Below are 19,001 nucleotides of genomic sequence, written 5' to 3'. Positions count from 1 at the left end.
TCTTGTCACACCCCAGGACAGCCAGCTCCCCTCCCGCAGCAAACACAAAGCACCACAGCAGCAAGGTGAAACCCTTGAGATATTTCTGCTTTAATTAAATCGAATATTCTTGTTATAAATAACCAGCATGGAATCCTGTTACATTTCTGATCTCAGTGACTCCTTATCCCATTGATACTTCACCAGCTGTTTCCTTGGTTGCAAGATGTGCAGCACAGGACCCCACTCTGTGTCCCCATCCCTCATACTGCTCTGTGATTTCTTCCATGCCAGCCCTGCTGCTCACCTGCTTTTCTGGCTGCAGCTCATCCTTGGGCAGGAGCTTGGGGTGAGCCTGTGCCCACTGCAGCTGAATCAATAGAGAACCAGCCTGGTGCCAAGCCAGCACCGAAAATAACAGCAGAGCACTGCTCAGAGGGATGAATGACTGAGGAGCAGGAGAGGTTTACTGGGTCTGCTGCCAGACCACGTACCTCCAACACCCCACTCACCAGCTGGCACCAGCAGGAGACACGTGTGCACTGCATGGAAACACAACTCAGGGCACAGCCAAGCTGGGTCAGCAGGATGTGTTCCTCGAGCACGTGCATCCTGTGCCAGCTGCGGGCCAGAAGCTGCCTCTGCTGCTCCCCATCATACAGCACTGCCAACCTTACCCCCATACTGGGGTGGTGTCCCAGCCATCATGAAGCTTTGAGCTATGGGCTCTTTGGGCCATATCTGCAGACCAATCTCTGCTTTCAGTGGGTCTCCTGTGTTATCTGGAGCTCCCAGCATGTCTGTGATGGCAGCTCCTTAGGGATGCGGCATCCAAACCAAAAGGAAGTTGTTCTGTGCTGATGTCCACTGTCCTAATGCAGAGCAGGGTGTTGCAGAGCAGTACATCATTACCAGCCTGTCTTCATTCCCAGGAATGTCTCACTGCTTTAAGGGGTGATCCATGGGAGGGGGTGGGAATGCTGCGTGGAGGTGCAGCTGGGGTCTCCTCTCCTGTGCCCCTCTTCTGCCTCTGATCAGCATCAAGCCGTGTCCTGCCCGCCCCTGGTGCTGGGTTCTCACCTGCATGGGGTTCCAGGCACTGAGCCACAGCTCGCTGGGCTGAGGTCTTGGGATGTTGTGGGAGGTGAGCTGGATCTGAAAAATCAGAGTCCCACTCGGAGTCAGGGGCAGAATATCATGCGCCCAATTATATCAACTCCGGTTTTGTTGTTCAGACTGAGAGTGGTTTTTCAGACTGGGAATTTTCATTTCAGGTGGAACTGTGTGAGTGCTGCACCCTGAGCACAGAGTGAGCTCCAGCCATACTGCTCCAGCCATACTGCTCAGCTGCCATAGCAGATCTGCACTGGGGAATTCCTGGCCATGGACCCCATGTCTGATCTTCCCAAGCTTTGGTGACATGTGTTGCCCATCCTGGTGGCCTCTGCTGTGAAGAGATCTGGGACCATGCTGTCCTGCTGCCCCTCTCTGTAACTCTGGAGATACCTCCTTGGACCTTCCATTTTCCAGACGTGAAGCCCAGTGCTCACAGCACCTTTACCCACACCGTGATGAGTTGGCTCCTCTCCATTGCTGTGCCCTACAAAAGCTGCTGACGGAGGCTGCCAGAAACTCTGCTTTCCCCTTCATGTGTTGGTTTGGCCATTGCATGGCACATGTTGGGTTGGCCATTGCATGGTGAGGTGATGTGGGGCGCTGGGCTCACCATCAAGTCCTGATCTCTTTTTTTCTGGGGCTCCCTGGGCAAGATACAAAGTTCACTTTCATGCTGGGGATGGTACAGCATGTTCTGTCTTATAGGGAAGGGACTGGGATAAATTCCTCTAGGAGAGTACACAAGAACACTTCTTTTTATGGCTAATGTGAGGAGTGGGGTGGGAGCCTTCCTGGGAGGTGCTCAACGGTTGAAGAAGAAGGACCTGAGGCTCTGCAGGAACTGTGACTTCTGCCTCTGCTTCTGCTTCTTGCGGATGATGGGGATCCAGACGAGGCCACAGACAAGGAGCATCAGTCCCATGGACAGGAAAGCAGGGCCGCACATTTTGTACACCTCACTGTTCTTGATTTCAAAGCACGACAAGGTGGTAATGACTGTCCCGAAGAGGAAGATGGCTGCTCCGACAGACATGACAATGATGGGCTTGTGGTAGATGTCCCACTTGCTCCTGGAGGTGTTGGTCCAGACAGACTCACTGCGGGAGCTGATGCACAGTGTGCTGGCTGTGTTGCTGGTCAGCAGCTCCTTGGATGGGGGGGACTTCAGGCTCCCATTAGGGCTTGGGGGGACGTTTTCCATGACAGCAGGATCTGAGGAGACCTAGGGTGGACAGAAGAGAAAGAGCAGAGGACTGGTGCTGGAGGATGGACTGAGTGCTGTCCATCTAGTCATCAATGAGTGCATTGGCCAAGTTAAAAATTGGGGAAAGCTTGGTGCCTTGCTGCAGGGAGAGAAGAGCATCACACTCTATGAGCAGCACATTTAAGGACAGGCGACTGGATCCTGCAGGGAGGAGGGCTGCCTGCTTTTTGTGGGAGTCCCACTGCCCACCCCACCCCTAACTTTAACCCCTACCCCAGGGCAGATCACTTCCTTAGAGCTTCTTTACCCAGAGGTGATGAGGCCCTGGCACTGCTGCCCAGAGCTGTGGATGCCCCATCTCTGGAAGTGCCCAAGGCCATGTGTGGCCCCTGGGCAGCCTGAACTGGCTGGGGGGGGGAGGTGGAGACAGCCCATGGCAGGGGTGGGTCTGGGGAGGCTGCAGGAGGAATCTCAGCTCATGCCAAGTGCTGTGCTGTGCTTTGCAGTGCTGGGGTCAACCCTGCGGCTTTCTCAGGGGCCCTGCCCCTGCATTAGATTTTCTCCTACTTGAGGAGGAAATGCATTTTCCCAGAAACAGCATGACTTTAGCATGGGGAAATCATTATGATAAATGGGAAATGCAGTGCATTATGTTAACCACTGTTTCATCGGAGCAGGGGAAAGCAGGACGTGGAGCTGGCAGGGAGAGCCCACAGGGTCCAGCGTGCTGCAGGGCTGGGCATGCTGAGCTCAGCTCTGAGCACCGTGCAGGCTGTGAGCCTGATGCTGATCCAGAGCAGTTCATCAAAAACCCTGCCCAGGCCCTCATCCACAGCAGGCTGAGAGCTTGCTCCCAGGAAGATGTGCACCATGGGTGCTATCACATTGGGTTTGCAGGTCTGCATCCTGCTTTGGCTATGGTGAGGTGCAGAGGAGATGAGTCCAGAGCCTGGTGCCTCCAACCCATTTTCTGCTGCTGCTGCTTGATGCTAGGGTTTGCAGCACGTTGGTGCAGGCACACACAGCTACAAAACTGTGGAGGAGAAAATCTTGGGAAGAGAGTCACCAGAGGCCATCGCAGATCAGGATGGCAAGATGAGTCCCCTGCTCTGCCCCATCTCTGCTGGTTTGTGAGGTCCTAATGATCCTTATTTGGGCCATTACCAGCAGGTAACCCCTAGCTGGGCTGTGCTGGGCCCCCTGCCCACCCCAGGGTGCTGACATCTCCCTTATTCCTTTCAGATGTGTTCCTTTCCCAGGTTTGTGGTTTATTCTGATGTAATTTTTTCTGTTTATCCCCACTACCCACTCAAGCACTGCTGCAGAAATGCAGACCCGGTGGCACTGACATATTTTGTGCCATTTCAGATTTACAAAAATTGGACCAAAAAACATAAAATAAAAGCAGAGCTCAGTGCTTGTATCCCTCTCATCTGCAGCTCTCCCTTACTCTGTCAAACCAGCAGAGATGGGGCAGAGCATAACCATTTTCTGGCATAACCATTCCTCTCACCACAATTTTCATATGCTGATCATTTTATAGCACTTTGCATGAGGTGCTACGTAGTTCCCTTCTGTTTGCTCAAGAAAGGTTTCACTCTCTACACGTGGCCAGGAGTTTGGTTTCAAGCTCTGCATGCATCTGCAGCTCTTGGGAGAGCTAATGTGATTTCAGTTCCTGCTCTGCCCATACTCCATCCCTAATTCATCCCAGATGTGCTCACATTGGAAGATGCGTGATGCTCATACTGAGCAGCCCAGCAGGATAATGCTATCAGGTTTCTCCCACATTTTGAATAATTATTGTTGTAAGGAGAGCATCCGCAGATGACCATTTGCTGCCTTGCAAATGCCTCTAGAGTAGATCTCAGATATCATGGCTGGCTGCTGCTGCCCCAGCTCCTGCAAGCAGTGCTCATACTGGGGTCTTTATCCCTGACAGAAGGAGGAGTGATGCTTTCTCCCCTTTTGTTCTCCCAGTGCTTTGCATGCTGATGTTTGAGGATCCCATTTGCTGAGGACCCCAATAAATCCATTTACAAGTGATTTAATTTTCCTGCCCATCTCTGCATTCACACAGGGGCAGCTCTCTGCTCTGTCTGCAGCCACAGAGACCAAAAATCCTCCTGACACCTCTGAGTCTGAGAGCAGCACATGAGCAGCCAGGACCTGGGATGCCACAGCCAACCTGCAGATAGGGACTGAGCCCCTCGGAAGTCCCAAGGACGTGCTAAGGCTGGATCTAGTCCCACAGGTCCCCAGCCTGCCCATCTCCTTTTCCCATGGGGAAGTAGCTCTGATTCTTCAGGAGCTTCTTACACATTCCTCTTATCAGTACACCTAACTGCTGCCCCTGTTCCCTTCAGGAGCAGCAGAGCATCCCCAGTCCAGACAAGGACATTTTTGGGGCATGGGTTTTCCTGATGTCCTGGGGTGCCTCAGTCTGACTCTTGGCTGTGCCCGCTATACAGGACCCCCCAGGGGACAACTGTGGGACCATGTTTGCTGGGACAAGGAACCAGATGCTCCAGAGGGCCCCCGTGGGATGGTGGGGTGGCTGGGGAAGGAGGCTGCGTGGACAGGCACATGCAAACTCTTAGCAGAAACTTGTCGAGATGCCATGCCACAGCCAAATTTAATTCAGCATCTATCAATCAGGTTCAAAAGTAATCAGACTGAGGTGCATATCAGTGAGCCAGCATCCCCAGGGCCCTCCCAAAATGAGGAGGGTGAGCAGTATGAGACTTCCATGGCCAGGAGGGCTCAGGAACACCCAGCGGAGGGGCAGGTGGGGGTCACACAGGGGACCTGGGGGGACCGAGCGCTGACTCACCATGCTGAGCTCTGCTCCTGTCTGGCTGCACTGAGCATCCCCCGATGCACAGAAGAAGCAGCAGGGAGATCAGGGTGCTCCACCTCCCATCGCCATGGGTCAGCACAGGGAGGAACAGATCCCGTTGGTCTCAGCAGGCTCTGCTCTGGGAGAAGATGGAGGTGTGTCAGCACAAAGCATCCTACAGCCCCATTCTCCTTCCTGCCTTTCCTGTGCCTTACCATGGCTGGTGCTGGCCCTGTGGACAGGCTGTCTCTGCTCTGAGAACAGGGTTGGGGAAACACGGCTTGGTGGCAGGACTTCACACACCTCCTCCAAGCCCCACCACATCCGGGATGTAAGCCAAGCTGGAGACAGTGTCCATTTGCTGGTGTGGTGGGGCTGGGTTGGGCCCAACCTCCTGCATCCCTTGGGAGCAGCTTCTCAGCATCGCCCGTAGTTTGGCTGGCCCCACCGATGTGCTCAGAGCCTTGATGAGCAAAGAGCACTCCTGAACCCCTTTTTGGAGCTCAGCAAAAGGACCCTCACCCTTATTATGCTGCATCCACCACCCCAGAACCAAACCCATGGAAATCCATCCTACTTACATGGGGAGGGCGGACGATGGCTGCCCACCACCGGCGGTGGCACAGATGGAACGGCTGCAGCAGGGCACCCTGCCCTCCTCACCCAGGCTCACCTTCAGCCCTGCAGCCCTCCGGATGTTGTCTACTGGGCTCTGTTGAGTCTAATGAACGGTGGAGCATATCCCAGCTCTGATGAGCTCACCAGCCCATCAGGATATTGGTTAACTCTTTGTTTCCCCGCCTTGGGCTCTGACTTATAGGCAGCTTGCCTGCAGGGTTTGCTAAGAGGCCGCAGCTTGGAGGCAGTCCAGTGGCAGAAGGAGCAGGGTGGGTCAGTTGCTGGAGCAGGGCTGGGGATGCTCTCCCAGGCTTTGAGCACCAGCAAGTCCCTGTAGCTGCTCTGTGGTTGCTGTGCTTCCAATCAGGGGATGGTAGCCAGTGTCTGCAAAATACTTGGAGGCTCCTTGCTGAGACATTTGATAGATGCAAGACATAAGCAGTTAGCTATTAATTAACATCCTGAACTCATTACTAGGAGAGGGAGGGAAGATGAATCCACGGATATACTTTAAAGCATTCTTACATCATTGTGCATCCACCTGCTGCAGGGAAAGGATCCAGACTGACACAGGCATTGCTGGTGACCAGAAGCACTGATGGGGCTGTGGCCATCTCTCTGGGCTCTTTGTTGGTTTGTTGCCATAGTGGTACCCAGTGCTGCACCAGGGACACAGGCAGGGAGCAGAGTGGGATGGAAGGGGTCAAGAAAATGCCACAGGGATCGACAGATCTTGTGTGGGCTGTGGGATGGGTGCAGAGCATCCCAGGGCAGCACATGGGGCTGGAAGGAGAGGAAGAGGGCTCAGAAGGGCTGTGGGTGGATGCAGCTTAGTGGGGTGTAGGAAACTCAGGAAGGAAAATCAGGGAGTGTCTGGAAAAGTGAGGTCCCTCAGCTTGACTGCGCAGACCTTTGGTCAGACACGTGTCGGGTTTGGACCTCATCAGCAAGGGGCACTGGGCTCACAGATCAGGGCAGAGGTGAAACGAGCTCAACATCCTTGTCCATCAAAACTGTCCACATCTCTTGATGGGAGATGTGTGTGTGTTAGCTGAGCACAAGGGCCAAGCCCTGGGGGATGAGATGACTCCACTGCCCTTTAATCTGAGAGCCAGCAGTCAGAGGAGCCTGGTATTTTGGGAGCATTAGGTGTTGAAAACGCTCTTTATAACTGGGAGAGATTTGGATTTCCTAGTCCAGATTCAAGAGAGTAGATTATTTGTCTTAAAGAAGCAGTTAGGGAAAAAGAAAAAAAAAAAGAAAAAAAAAAAAAAGAGATGGTAAATATTCATGTTAGCCCCTCTGCTGAGATTAATTCCCCATTCTGCTCTTGCACCAGCTCCAGGCTGAACAGAACTGGTTCTTCCCCTTGGGAGCATCCAGCCTTGTGCTTCAGCCCTCTCCCATTGTGTGCCCCATTTCATTTCAGCCCCCCCACATTCACCCCATACTCTGCAGGACCTCTGGTTCTTCCATCCTGCCCAGGGACTGACCTGTGGTGATGGGGCAGGCAGAGGCACAGCGCCAGGCTCCGGGCAGGGTCACAATCAGAACTACTTTTGGACCACGGGGCTCCTTTTTGTCACTGTAATTTGGCCAGAACACTGAGGCTGAGAGAGGATGTGCCTCCAGGTATGTTTGTGTGATGGGGAACATCTCAGTGAGTCATCTGTGAATGAAGTGAGAACCCTCGCTGCTTTGTCCCTCACGAAGATGCTGAGGGAGAAAACCAGCCCGGAGTGGGACCCCAGGAAGGAGCCCACCCCATTGGAGCCCATTCAGTCCGGATCTCATCTCACAGCCCCGCACTCGGAGCGGGTTGACCTGGCTGCTGCTCAATTCTCCGTCCGTGGGCTCCTGCTGCCACCTCGTGGGGCTGAGGGACGGAAGGGCTCCGTGCGGCCGTCCGGCTGGAAAGGAAAATGATAATAATAAATAAATAGATATAGGTGTGTAGATTTATACATATATCTATCCAAAACAATCAGCGCCCAGCACACCACACAATGACCAATACCAGACAGTCCCCGAGCAGCAGCAGCAGCTCCCTCCTCCCCACCCTGACACTGTTCAGCATGGCATGGCATGCTATTCAATATCCTTTTGGCTGGTTCGGGTCAGTTGTTCTGGTTTTGCACCCTCGCAGCTCCTTGTGCATCCCCAGCTCCTGCCTGGCAGGGCAGCACAAGGAAAAGGAAAAGTCCTTAGCTTAGTGTAAGCACTGCTCAGCAACAGTTCAAGCAGTGGTGTGTTATCAGCATTGTTTTACTCCTAAATTTAAAACACAGTGTCATACCAGCTAAAACTAACTCTATCTCAGCCAAAAGCAGGACATGGGGTGATGTGACTCTCTGTGTGTAGCCCTGTGGGATGGTGTCACCTTGGGTGCATTGCGTTCTCTGTTTGACATCTCCTTGTTGAAAGGGGAATGAGGATTTCATTCAACTGTCAGTCCCTCTGGGTGATGAGATGCGGTCACCAAACCACACAGTGACAACAAATAAAAGCATGGGGCCCAACTCAACTCCTGGTCAGGACAAGTCCCATTGCCTCCCAGCCACTGTATCCCAAATGAACACATGAATGGATCAGGGCTGACATACTGAGCATATAGACCTATTCCTGTCTGGGATAGAGGCAACGTGCAGCCACAAGTGGTATGTTCAGGTAGATCCAAGCAGCTTAGGCAACTTCAGAGGTGCTTGTGGTCACCTGCATTGCTCTGGGTTGGTGTGCTCAGCAGGACAATGGTGAATGGTAGGACAGGACAGGACAGGACAGGACAGGATAGGATAGGATAGGATAGGATAGGATAGGATAGGATAGGATAGGATAGGATGGGATGGGACAGGATGGGATAGGATACAAGACTGATTAGGCAGGAAGTATCTAGCACTACAGCAGTTAAGGACACACAGCAGAATCTCCTGTGTCTCGGAGGTGGCTGTGGTCATGATGGCACAAAGCCCCTTGTATAACCTGACTGGGCAGCTCTACTTTGCTGCACTGAGTCTGTTCCAGCCCTTTCCATCTCATGGTTCGTTTTTCATCTTCTAGCTGGTGTGCACTGGTGGCCAGGTCATCCCTCTTGCTCTACTGCTGGTGTTGCTGCTTGATGGAGAGCTCTGCATCAGCTCCTTGTACCCTAAGAGTCTACATCCATTATAGCCATAGTGTGCCCTGAGGATGGAGGGTCTCCCACAGCCCTTCTCTGACCTTTCCCATGCCAGTATGAACTCTCTGAAAGGCAGGTATGTCCTGGGCTCTTGAGGCCTCCATGGCACTAATTCATTGCCTAGAAAGTGGGCAAGGACATTCATTTCAGCAGTGAATGAGATAGGTCTCACGTCTGCCCCTCCCTCCAGCCAGGTCCCTGCTGGATAGCCTCTGTCTTTTTCCATCTCACCTCAAAAAATGTCCATGCACCTTACTTAAACATCAGCAGCAAGGCTCTATGCTCCCCGCTCCAACTGGTGGTTTCCCAGGAGATCCTGTTGTCTGCACCAGAGTGAGGGAGTAGGAAAGTCCCTTTCCACCACTTCCTAAAGGAAGGCTGCATGGTTCTGCCATTCCCATGGAATGAACCTGCTTAGTGCTCTGTGCTTGGGGAGCTTCCTTACATCTCCTCCAATTTCCTGCCTTACGTCCATGATCCATTCTCACTCAATATCCACCTGTGTCCAGGGCAAACATGGAGTTGGTGTTTGAGGTCCATGGTGAAAGTCCTTTCCAATTTTGGTGGAGTCAAGGGAAGCAAATAGGGAATAAAACAGATCCCTTCTTCTTCAATAGCATCAGGGTGAGATGGGGGTGACAGGAGTCCAAACCTCCTGTCCTAGCCTCAGGAACATGAGTGGCATAGGAACATCCATCCACAACACACCCTTCCCCAAAATCAGTGTCTACCCCTAAGCAATGCTCCTGGGCTCCAGCAAGCCCACCCAGGGGTCTGCAAGACTCATAGAGACAGGTGGAAGGGATTTGTGATCTGGGCTATGCATGTTGCAGCTCAGTTTCCCAAATTTGCCACAAATAATGTGAGAAATCCCTTTATCTGGGTTAAATAAATAAAGCCAAGGCTCTTTCTCCATGGGAGAGAGTAGAGACCTTCACAGGAGGTGCCTGGACAGGAAAGGGAAAGGGGAAGGGGAAGGGAAAGGGGAAGGGGAAGGGGAAGGGGAAGAGGAAGGGGAAGGGGAAGGGAAGGGGAAAGGGAAGGGAAGGGGAAGGGGAAAGGGAAGGGAAGCTGTTCTGCTTTCTGAATGTCCATTGTACTCAGTTCCACCTGGGGTGAAACCTCTCTACCCATACCTCTGCCCTTGATGTGATGTCACTTTCCTATGTGCAGCTCATGGATGAAGGGCTGCTACAGGGTATGGCCAGGCCAAGAAAACATCAGACGTCTAGGGACCAGGAGGAAGCTTTTCTGGACCCTGCAGCAGCAGATGGTGCTGTTACCCTACCAGGATGCTGTGATTGCATCCTTGTGCAGAAGCAACTGAATTCCAAACTGCATCTCAGGAGTGCTGTGTTCAGTACAGGACTCCTGCAAGAGAATCTGCCCAAGAGCCTTTTTCAGACCCTCTTCCCCACTCCCCAGTAGTATAGCTGTCACAACCTGTGATGCTGCAGACAGGCATCACCGCTACAGGGCTCTGTTTTGCAGGCTGAGATTCATACTATGCAAGCATCCCATGTGTTTCAGGACACAGCATCCCTGTCCCTGGTATTTGCCTCGTAACAAATGGAGCTTGCATGGCCCAACAGGGGGTGATCAGTTAGCCCTGAGCATGCCAACATCCAGCTGCACATCGCCTCCCTCCCCTGGGATGCAGCTGAAACTCAACCTCTAGCAGTGAAGTGTGAGCGAGGGGAGGGCATTGTTTTCTTTGTCACAGAGTCAATTAAAAATTGGTTTTGTGATAATAAAGGGATATTTTTTTCCATAAGCAACGTTGCACTTGCCCCGCAGGGACCAGAAGAGCCAGCACTGTGTTCCTCTGAGAGATGTTTCAGCTCCTCAGCAATGGCACCAGCAGAAGGGCTGGGGAAGCTCGTGGTGAGCTGTCAGCAGCTTCAGCCTTTCCTCACCAGATGTCAATGCTGAGAGTCCCAGAAAAGGACAAGTGCCATGCATGGGGACAGGAAGAGCTGGAAAATAGGTGCTTCATTCAGTGTTGTTTGCCCCTGAAATCTCCTATGAAAGAGCAACGTGAGCCTGAGTCTATTTCCTTGCTGCTTTCCCTGCTGCCAGCATCCTGCTGCAGCTCCAACCTGTAGCCCCAGCCTCTGCATTAATAAGGATCAGCTTTCCTGCAGATCCACGGTGGAAAATACTGGGGTTGAAGAGATTTGGATGCAAACAATGGCCACGCAGCACACTGAGACTTCCAGTTTGCTGAAGCCACAACCCTCCGTGGCAGCATGGTGGAGATGTTCAGAGATGCTCAGATCTTCACCCCTGAACTGGCTGCAGGGACTTGGTCAGGGTGGAGAGGTGTCCATAGCATGGGGATTCTTGGTTTTGCTCAGGGGAGATCTCAGCACCCCTCAGCAAACACCAACTGCCCAAACTCCTGTCCCAGTCCCAGCCCACCATGGGCTGTTCGTCCACATGGTGCGAGCGAGCATCACCCCACGCTGCTGTATGGCTGGATGCCACATTTTCCAGGTTCAGCATCTCAGATTTTCACTTGGATCCCTTACCAGCTGACACGGAAATGTTCTTTATGTTTGAATTACTATGGGGGATAGATAACAACTCCGTAATTATGTTTGCACCTTTGAAATCTTATATTTCTCTTGCAGCTTGAATATTTATGCAATCACAGAGCTTAGTGTGTCCCAGTTCTCCGTCTTATTTATTTATTTATGCTCAACAAGGCCTGCAGTTGTTAAATCACAATGTTTTCAATAAAAAAAAAAGAAAAGAAAAAAAAAAAAGGAAAGAAGAAAAAGAACATACCCCAAGCCCAGAAATATTTTTCTTCCTCTCCTCCAAGCTCTCAGCTCTTACCTCGAATCCTTTCTAGCAAGAAGCCCTGGGGAGCTGTTACCATCCAATTAATACCATGTCTTACACATGTGTATCATTTGTTGGAGGATCATCAGCACATGGGCTATAAGGAGGGGGAGGAGAGAGATGGACTCACTTGGGCTTTCTGCTCCAGCAGATGCAGCTCCATCCAGGGCTAAGGAGGGCTCTCTCCATGGCGTGGAGTTGGTCACAGCTGCCTTTTGGCAATAAAGAAACTTCAGCCATGGTGCTGTGGTGTTTCTGCAGCTTCCCAGATAGGCTTGTCCTTTAGGAATCCCACCCATCCAGCCCCCGATGCAGCAGGCTGACGTGGTCTCACCTTCTGGCCAGGACTTCTCTCACTCTGCTCTCCTGTCACCATTGTCCATGCAGCAACCAGACAGGAAAACTGAGGGCATTACTGTTTGGAATGGTTTCTGTATGGAATTACTTGGTACGTGGATTAGGGATTAAAACAAATTTATGAGACAATGATCCAGTTCAATTAGGCGGGGATGCTAACACACATTTACCCATGGCTTGCTCCTAGCTGCTAAGTGGGCTGCAGGAGGACGTGGCTTCTTTAAAATGTGTCATGTATTTATCTTTTTAATTACTTTTTTTAAACATACATGGTTTATTGCTTTATTGATTGAACAGAACTTTGAATAATCGATATGGCATTAAGAATTCACTGGGAATGACAGAACTGCAATTAAGTGGAGTGTGCGGAGAGAGCGTTAACCCATCTCATTAATTAATGAGGTCACTTTTCCGAGTGTTTCACAGGAGCCTTTGGGAAGAAGACGGCAATTTATTGTAGTCCCTGGAGATGTTTTTCTCTTTCTTCCTGCAGAGTGAGCTCAGACTCTGTGCTGATGACCTTCACGTGTCCTACAGCTTCTTTGTGCCATGCAGGACAGGACTGACCTGGGAGAGACCACAGCCTGCCAGGTGCCTGGAGCTTTGGGGGTTGTTCCTCACTCGCTGCATCCTTTCACAAGGTCTTTGCAGATGGAAACTGAGGCAGAAGCTCATCTGAAGTCATCTTGAGCCAGCTGAGCATTACATTTATAAATTAAAACCCCTCCAGTCTCTGCACGCACACTGCAGTGTGTGCATTGTTCAGGTAGGAAGAAAACTGCTGATAGCTCACAGGAAGGTTTCCAGAGTATGAACATCTTGGATACTCAGTGTTTGTTTGTCCAGATATCCCTATCTCAGCATCATTATTCATCCTTCCTTTATATACAAAGCTTTAGTCCCCTCCTCCTAACAAGGAGCCACAAAAGTGCTCTTTTAAGCTTTCTCACTGAATGGCTTGTGATAAAAGAGATCCATTGGGAATAACCTCAACGTTCCGAAGTCTCCATAAGAAATATTGAGCAATACTTACAGCAGACAACTTTGCTGAGGTATTTGTGGCACGGAAATAGGAGGATTACAAGGAGACAAAGCAGCAGCATCTGATGAGTCATGGGGACAAAGCAGTTTCAGCCGGGCCAGGCTGAAACGGATGAAGTGTCTGGGTCAAGTTGGGCACACATCTGCTTCACGGTGGGGCTGTTCTCAAGGGTTGGGGGCTGGAGGATGGGGCTCAAGTAGTACTGAAGTACAGTCCCTACAGAGACTGCATCTTTGGGAAAAATATAAGAAAACTCTTGATAACCATAAATACACTGAGGTTTCATTGAATAGCAGAGTCATAGAATCACCAGGGCTGGAAAAGATGGCCGAGATCATCTAGTCCAACCACCCACCTACCACCAGTGTTTCATGCAGTCCTGACCTTGCGTTCCCTTGCTTGCCCTGGGGTGCTCTGAGTGCATCAGGATGGGGACCTAGGAGACCTGAAATCCTCCTGCACTCAGACATCTGGGAACGCAGATCTTAACCTGTTCTGAACGCAGTTCTTAACCCGTCACCTCATTTAGCTTCAGCAAACACGGGGCCTGGCAAACCCTGGCCCAGCTGTGCCTGCAGCTGCTGCCCAAATGCCCTGCAGCTCCTGCACAAGGCTTGAGGAGCTTTATTGGAGGAGACCTGCTGTGCACTGCCCTGTGCTGCCCTGCTCACTGCCAGCTGCAGAAGACCCAGCCCAGGTCCTACCCCAGACATCTCTGCAGGCATTTGGGATTGCACAGTTTATGGGCTATGGCTTGTAGGACGTGCTGACGTCAGAACAACTGTAACTGATGTTCCTCTGATGTATTCCTCACCCTGGGTAGTGAGACTGATGTAACCAGGCCAATGTCTACTGTTTTGGCAGACTGACATAATTAAAACAAGAGAGCTGCTGTGGGTTGGCACTTTTTTAAATGGGAGGGGCTGATGAGAATCTAAGCAACAACAAGGAAAATATGCATGCAAACATTTTACTTCTTAAAATTCTTCCTGAAAGGCCTTCCAAATCCCTGAAATTTATTGATGGCCATCTGAGGATTAACTAAACGCAATGGAGATTTTTGCATATATATTGTGCAGACACATACTTCTTCCATTTGAGTGACAAGCCGGGTGATAAATAGCGTGTATTAAATCCACAGTGGTCGTGAAGAATCAATCCATCTCCTCTGGGAAATTAGCTGTGTCAAGGAAGTCAGCACCGAGGGAAAGGCGAGCAGCATGAGTGCTGGGGATGGACAGGGGCTGCTGCTGCATCCATCTGTGGAGAAGCTGGGTCATGGCCAGGAGAGGAGCTGCCAAGACCAAAGTGAGAGCTGGTTCTGCCGCTGTTAGCTGCAGAGCTTTGTAATGAAAGCTGCTGAGATGCATAAAGATGAGGATGTTCCAAAAGTAATGCCTCCTGTTTCATTCTGTTGACCCACAGAGACAGAGGGGGATGTTGGTGGGATAGCAGTAGAAGTTGAACCTACCCACCAATATCCCGTTACATTTTGTTGTTGTGTGACAGATGGCAGCAGAGGGGTGACAGAATGGCAGCAGTGACAAAATGCTGTCTGATGTGGAAGTGCAAATAAAGCAAAGGGGTGGAATTGTATTCCTCCATGTGGAAAAAATGGCACCCACTGACATTCATTGATGCTTGCTGAATGTTTATGGAAACCAAACAGCGGATGTGAGCACAGTGAGGCACTGAATGCTGCACTTCAGCAGTGGCAATGATGACAGGGGTCACATCCACTGGATCAAATTGTTATGCGCATGACATGCAGCTCTTGTTCATCACTGGCAAAAACACAAAGCTAGTGGTGGTTATTATGTTGAAAAATAGTGTTTCGTAGCTAAGAAAATTCAGTATCAAGCAGTGTTATTGAGCTCTTTGTTATAATTTCCACGGACAGAAATAGGAGGCATTACTTTTGGAGCAACCTACATACTTGCTCACTGGTGGGACTGCTGGTTCTAATCCCATCTATTGCAAAGCTGGGCAGCCTAGTGGGATGTATCTCACCTCACCTGAGTGGTGGGAGCTCTTTGCTGGTTGAGGCATCAAATGTAGGAGTCTCCATTTGATTTGTGTGATTGGATGTGGCTCAGAACATCTGTTGGATCCAGGTGAGAAATTCCTTTGACTGTAAATGATTCTGCTCTACTGGGAGCTGCACTGTTTTCCAGGTTCCTTTTGGATCTTTTCTCAGCAAACTGTGACCTTTCATAAAAAGCACTATGAAATTGCATAAATTGTCTTCCAGGTCTTGGTTCTGCCACGTAAATCACTGTTTCATCATCTCAGATTTCCACTTCTCCTTGCTTATTCCCCATATTTCTATCATGCAGCAATGAGAACCACATGGAAACCAAAATTAGGTCAGTGGGACAAATTAATTCTCTCTGTCCTTTGTGCTAAGACTTTATGACAAGTGGATAATCATCTTTGATTCCTCTGGCACTCCTGGTAATAACATTAGCCATGATCAACTCATTTAGCTCATCTGAGGATTAAATATCTAATTCAACAGCACATGAGAAAAAGCACCTATGTTCAGGGAGTGGTAACCCCTTTTTGTACGCTTGCACTTCAAAAAAATAAAACAGCTTGCAGTGACCTTTTGGAAATACTTCATCAGTTGTGAGAATCTATTTGACTTTGGTCATCAGGTTTTTGCCTCGGAGTCTCTGCAGATGAGTAATGGCAACCCCTGCTTTCCAGTAACAGGCAGAGCAAAGAACCGTTCTTGCTCCCTTGAAAAGTGTAGCTGGGTTCAGCCAACCTCTTCCTCCTTGCTCATCATATGTGGAGCAGACTGAGGCTGGGTGTCTGCCCATCACTGCCATCTACCCAATCTCTCAAAGACTTCAAAGCCTTGAGCTTCTCGCCGTGCTCCACCACTGACACCTCCCCCAGCCTGTGCACTGCAGAGGGATTGCACTGATTGCACTGATTTCCACTGAGTCCAGGAATAAGCACAGGGGCTGTGAGCTGCAGTCTGCACCAGGCAGATCCAATGATGGAGGATAATACTAAACCCCTTTGAGCTCCAAATGACTCCATTGTATCTGGTTTACATAAAGTGCCATAAATGTGTCCATGGTCTCTCGCTTGCATGGGATGCTGTTTTCCCTGTTTGCATTTTTACTTGTTGCAGCAGCCGTGGCGTTTTGAAATTCAGTGGTGAGATCTGTGTGATTGGAATGTGCTGGGAGGACATCTGACATCCCCAGCACCGTGGGGAGTGGCAATGAGAGGATCATGTGGAGGTGTAAAGTCACAGCAGTGATAGGGATTTCCTCAAGAGTGGTGTTAATAGCGATATCTTTCATAATTGAGATATCAATTAAATTCTTGGAAATTAGATGAAAATATCGAATGGCACATTAACTGGAAAATTTCCAACCAGTGTAATTCTTTGGCCTTGTGATGGGTGGGTTAATTATCCCTCATTAAATGGAGCTGAAGTCAATCTCAGTATCTTGTTGTTATTTCAGTTTTGCAAAGGGGAGGAAACTTTATTGTTTTCTAAATTTTTCTGTCTTCTGCACTTCAGATGGGCAGGTCAGACTCCCACACTGACCCACATAGAATCATAGAATTGCTCAGGTTGGAAAATACCTTATAGGTCATCAAGTCCAACCACAACCTAACCATACTACCCTAACTCTAACAGCCCTCTGCTAAATCATGTCCCTGAGCACCACATCCAATAACACCCTCTTTCCCCACCACCCAGCATTGCACTTCCTTAGGAGCGATGCATCCCTTCCATATTGGACAGAAAAAGGCACAAGGTCCCATCATACACTTGGGAAGACCAGGTCTGGAGAAATGGAGTGAGTGGCTGAACTCTCAAAGGTCCTTGAGTTGCACTGAGGTCTGCATCCACACCTCTCCTGTAGCTCCTGGCTTCTGCCCTTTACAATAGTCCTTGGAGCTCATAGTCTTGCATAGGATAAGCTTGGTCTGGATGCTTTCAGTCACCAAGTCAATCCTTCTTTGCAGGGAGGACTCCAAGTGAGCCACGGATTGAATATTATCCAAGAAAACTGCAGCACCCCTAGGCTGGATCTGTAGGCTCACCGCACATCTCCACCCTGCCTGTGAAACAGGGAACCCGTGTTAATCAGCACTCAGCTTTCAGTAATTACATTATTTATTGCAATATGAAAACAGAATAATAACGATAATCACAAAAAAGGAATTAGTCTGGCCAGAATGAGGCTGTTAATTTTGCTGCATCAGGTTGGACAGGATCACTTTATGGAGCGTTTTCCTTGGAATGGTTCTGCTTTGTCTAAACTCCCTGATGAAAAGCTGGCTATTGCCCCTGCTAAACTGATGTCCCAAGGTCAACAGCAAACAGCTCTCTATGAGGAGTGCAGTAATGCAGGGCCTGAGGTCAACAGATGAATAAACACACCCTTCCCTTATAATAAATCTCTTTTACCTATGTGCTCTGAATGCAGCCACCTTTGCTTGGCTCCAATATGCAATTTATATGCCAGTGTTTTCACTGCTGGACAATCGATATATCCAGACAAGACTTGAAATCAGCAGGATCCAGAAGTGACCAGAGATGAAGGCTGGAATTTATTCGGAAGGTGAACTGCCAAAGGTTTATCTGCAAACTAATGCCATGTGGAAGAGCCCTGGGGCACAAGCCCCACGTTGTCCTGTCTGGGGCTGTTCCAGCTTCCGTCCCATTCACCTTTTCCATTTTCCTTCTTGTTCCCCAAAACAAACGTGCATAGATCTCAAACTCCTCCTGATTATCCTGAGGTTGCAGCGCCTTTCCTTTGAGTCTGTGTGAGTTAGAAAAAAAGGCATTTGTGTCTGGAGGGAGGAAGGCTGGGGAACATAAACCTTTCCATGCTCTTTCAGGCAGAGATACAGTGCCCCATAGCTGTGGTTTCCACCTGAGGCACTCTCCAAGCTGTAATGAGATCCTCTCCCTCTGAGCAGAAGACATTCAAAACAAGCAAACAAATCTTAGACACCTTGAAGGTAGCATTTCCAACGCTGTCACCTCTGGTGATTTTAATTGCAAGTTCTAAGATGCTGGGATTTTCTTTCAGTCCTGGGATCATGTGAGCAGGCTTTGCTTCATTTTTAAGAAGTGAGGGTGGAAAATGTAATCTGTGAGTGCTCTGAAAGCAGAGCAGCCACCCAGAGTGGGCTTGAAGGACTTTCTCCATGTACGTAATTTTGGAGAATGGGGGATCCTCATAGTTTTCTGTGTATTGTTTCCAGATGCCCATGTGCTAAGGTTAAAGTTTTCAGCCAAATATTTCAGATTTTAATTATAGGCATTATTATTATTATTCCAGTATTCCATTTTTTACCCCAGCTAAATGATTGGAGGAAAACAGGGGCTGGAAAGAATCATGGCATGTCATGGTCCAGCTCTTTTTTGTGAAAAACAGAGCTTACAGCTGCTGGTTTTTCATAGCAGGCTGAATTGGTTTATTTGGGAGATTAAATCTCATTATTATCGTGGTGTTTTTTTGTTTTGTTTTGTTTTGTTTTGTTTTGTTTTGCAGCTGGGGACAGTGTTTGCTTCCCTATACACATATCAGGGATGACCAGGATGCCTGGGCTCCTGCCTTGACCCACAGGACAGGAGTGCTATTCCCATGGCTTTGTTGTTTCAGCTTGGCATGCTTGGATCTTTTCTCAACTTCTTCTCAACATCATGGATTGCCATGGCTCTCCATTTACTCAAAACCTTCTCTTGTACTAACCCTGATGCTGGAGAGCCTGTCAGCTACCAAAGACCACATAGACATCACACGCTAAAAACCCTCCAAGTTCACTTCTCTTTTATCCTCCT

General features: G+C 49.7%; 1 protein-coding gene across 1 annotated transcript; it reads right to left on the bottom strand.

Annotated features, from left to right (window-relative positions):
- Positions 1 to 1,354: 1,354 nt before the first annotated feature.
- PIRT (phosphoinositide interacting regulator of transient receptor potential channels) lies at positions 1,355 to 6,903 on the bottom strand. The gene is made up of 4 exons (XM_090121909.1): positions 6,282 to 6,903; positions 5,720 to 6,165; positions 5,133 to 5,277; positions 1,355 to 2,317 (listed from the first exon to the last, which is right to left on the bottom strand). Exons 3-4 carry the CDS (start codon positions 5,133 to 5,135, stop codon positions 1,898 to 1,900), a joined length of 423 nt encoding a protein of 140 aa, XP_089978035.1. The 5' UTR covers positions 5,136 to 5,277; positions 5,720 to 6,165; positions 6,282 to 6,903; the 3' UTR covers positions 1,355 to 1,897.
- Positions 6,904 to 19,001: the final 12,098 nt, after the last annotated feature.

The sequence above is a fragment of the Phasianus colchicus genome, chromosome 20 (genome assembly GCF_987193195.1).
Source record: "Phasianus colchicus chromosome 20, bPhaCol1.hap1.1, whole genome shotgun sequence".
Taxonomy (NCBI): Eukaryota; Metazoa; Chordata; class Aves; order Galliformes; family Phasianidae; genus Phasianus; species Phasianus colchicus.
Note: the sequence above shows the minus strand (reverse complement) of the source record. Positions and strands in the feature narration are given on the sequence as shown.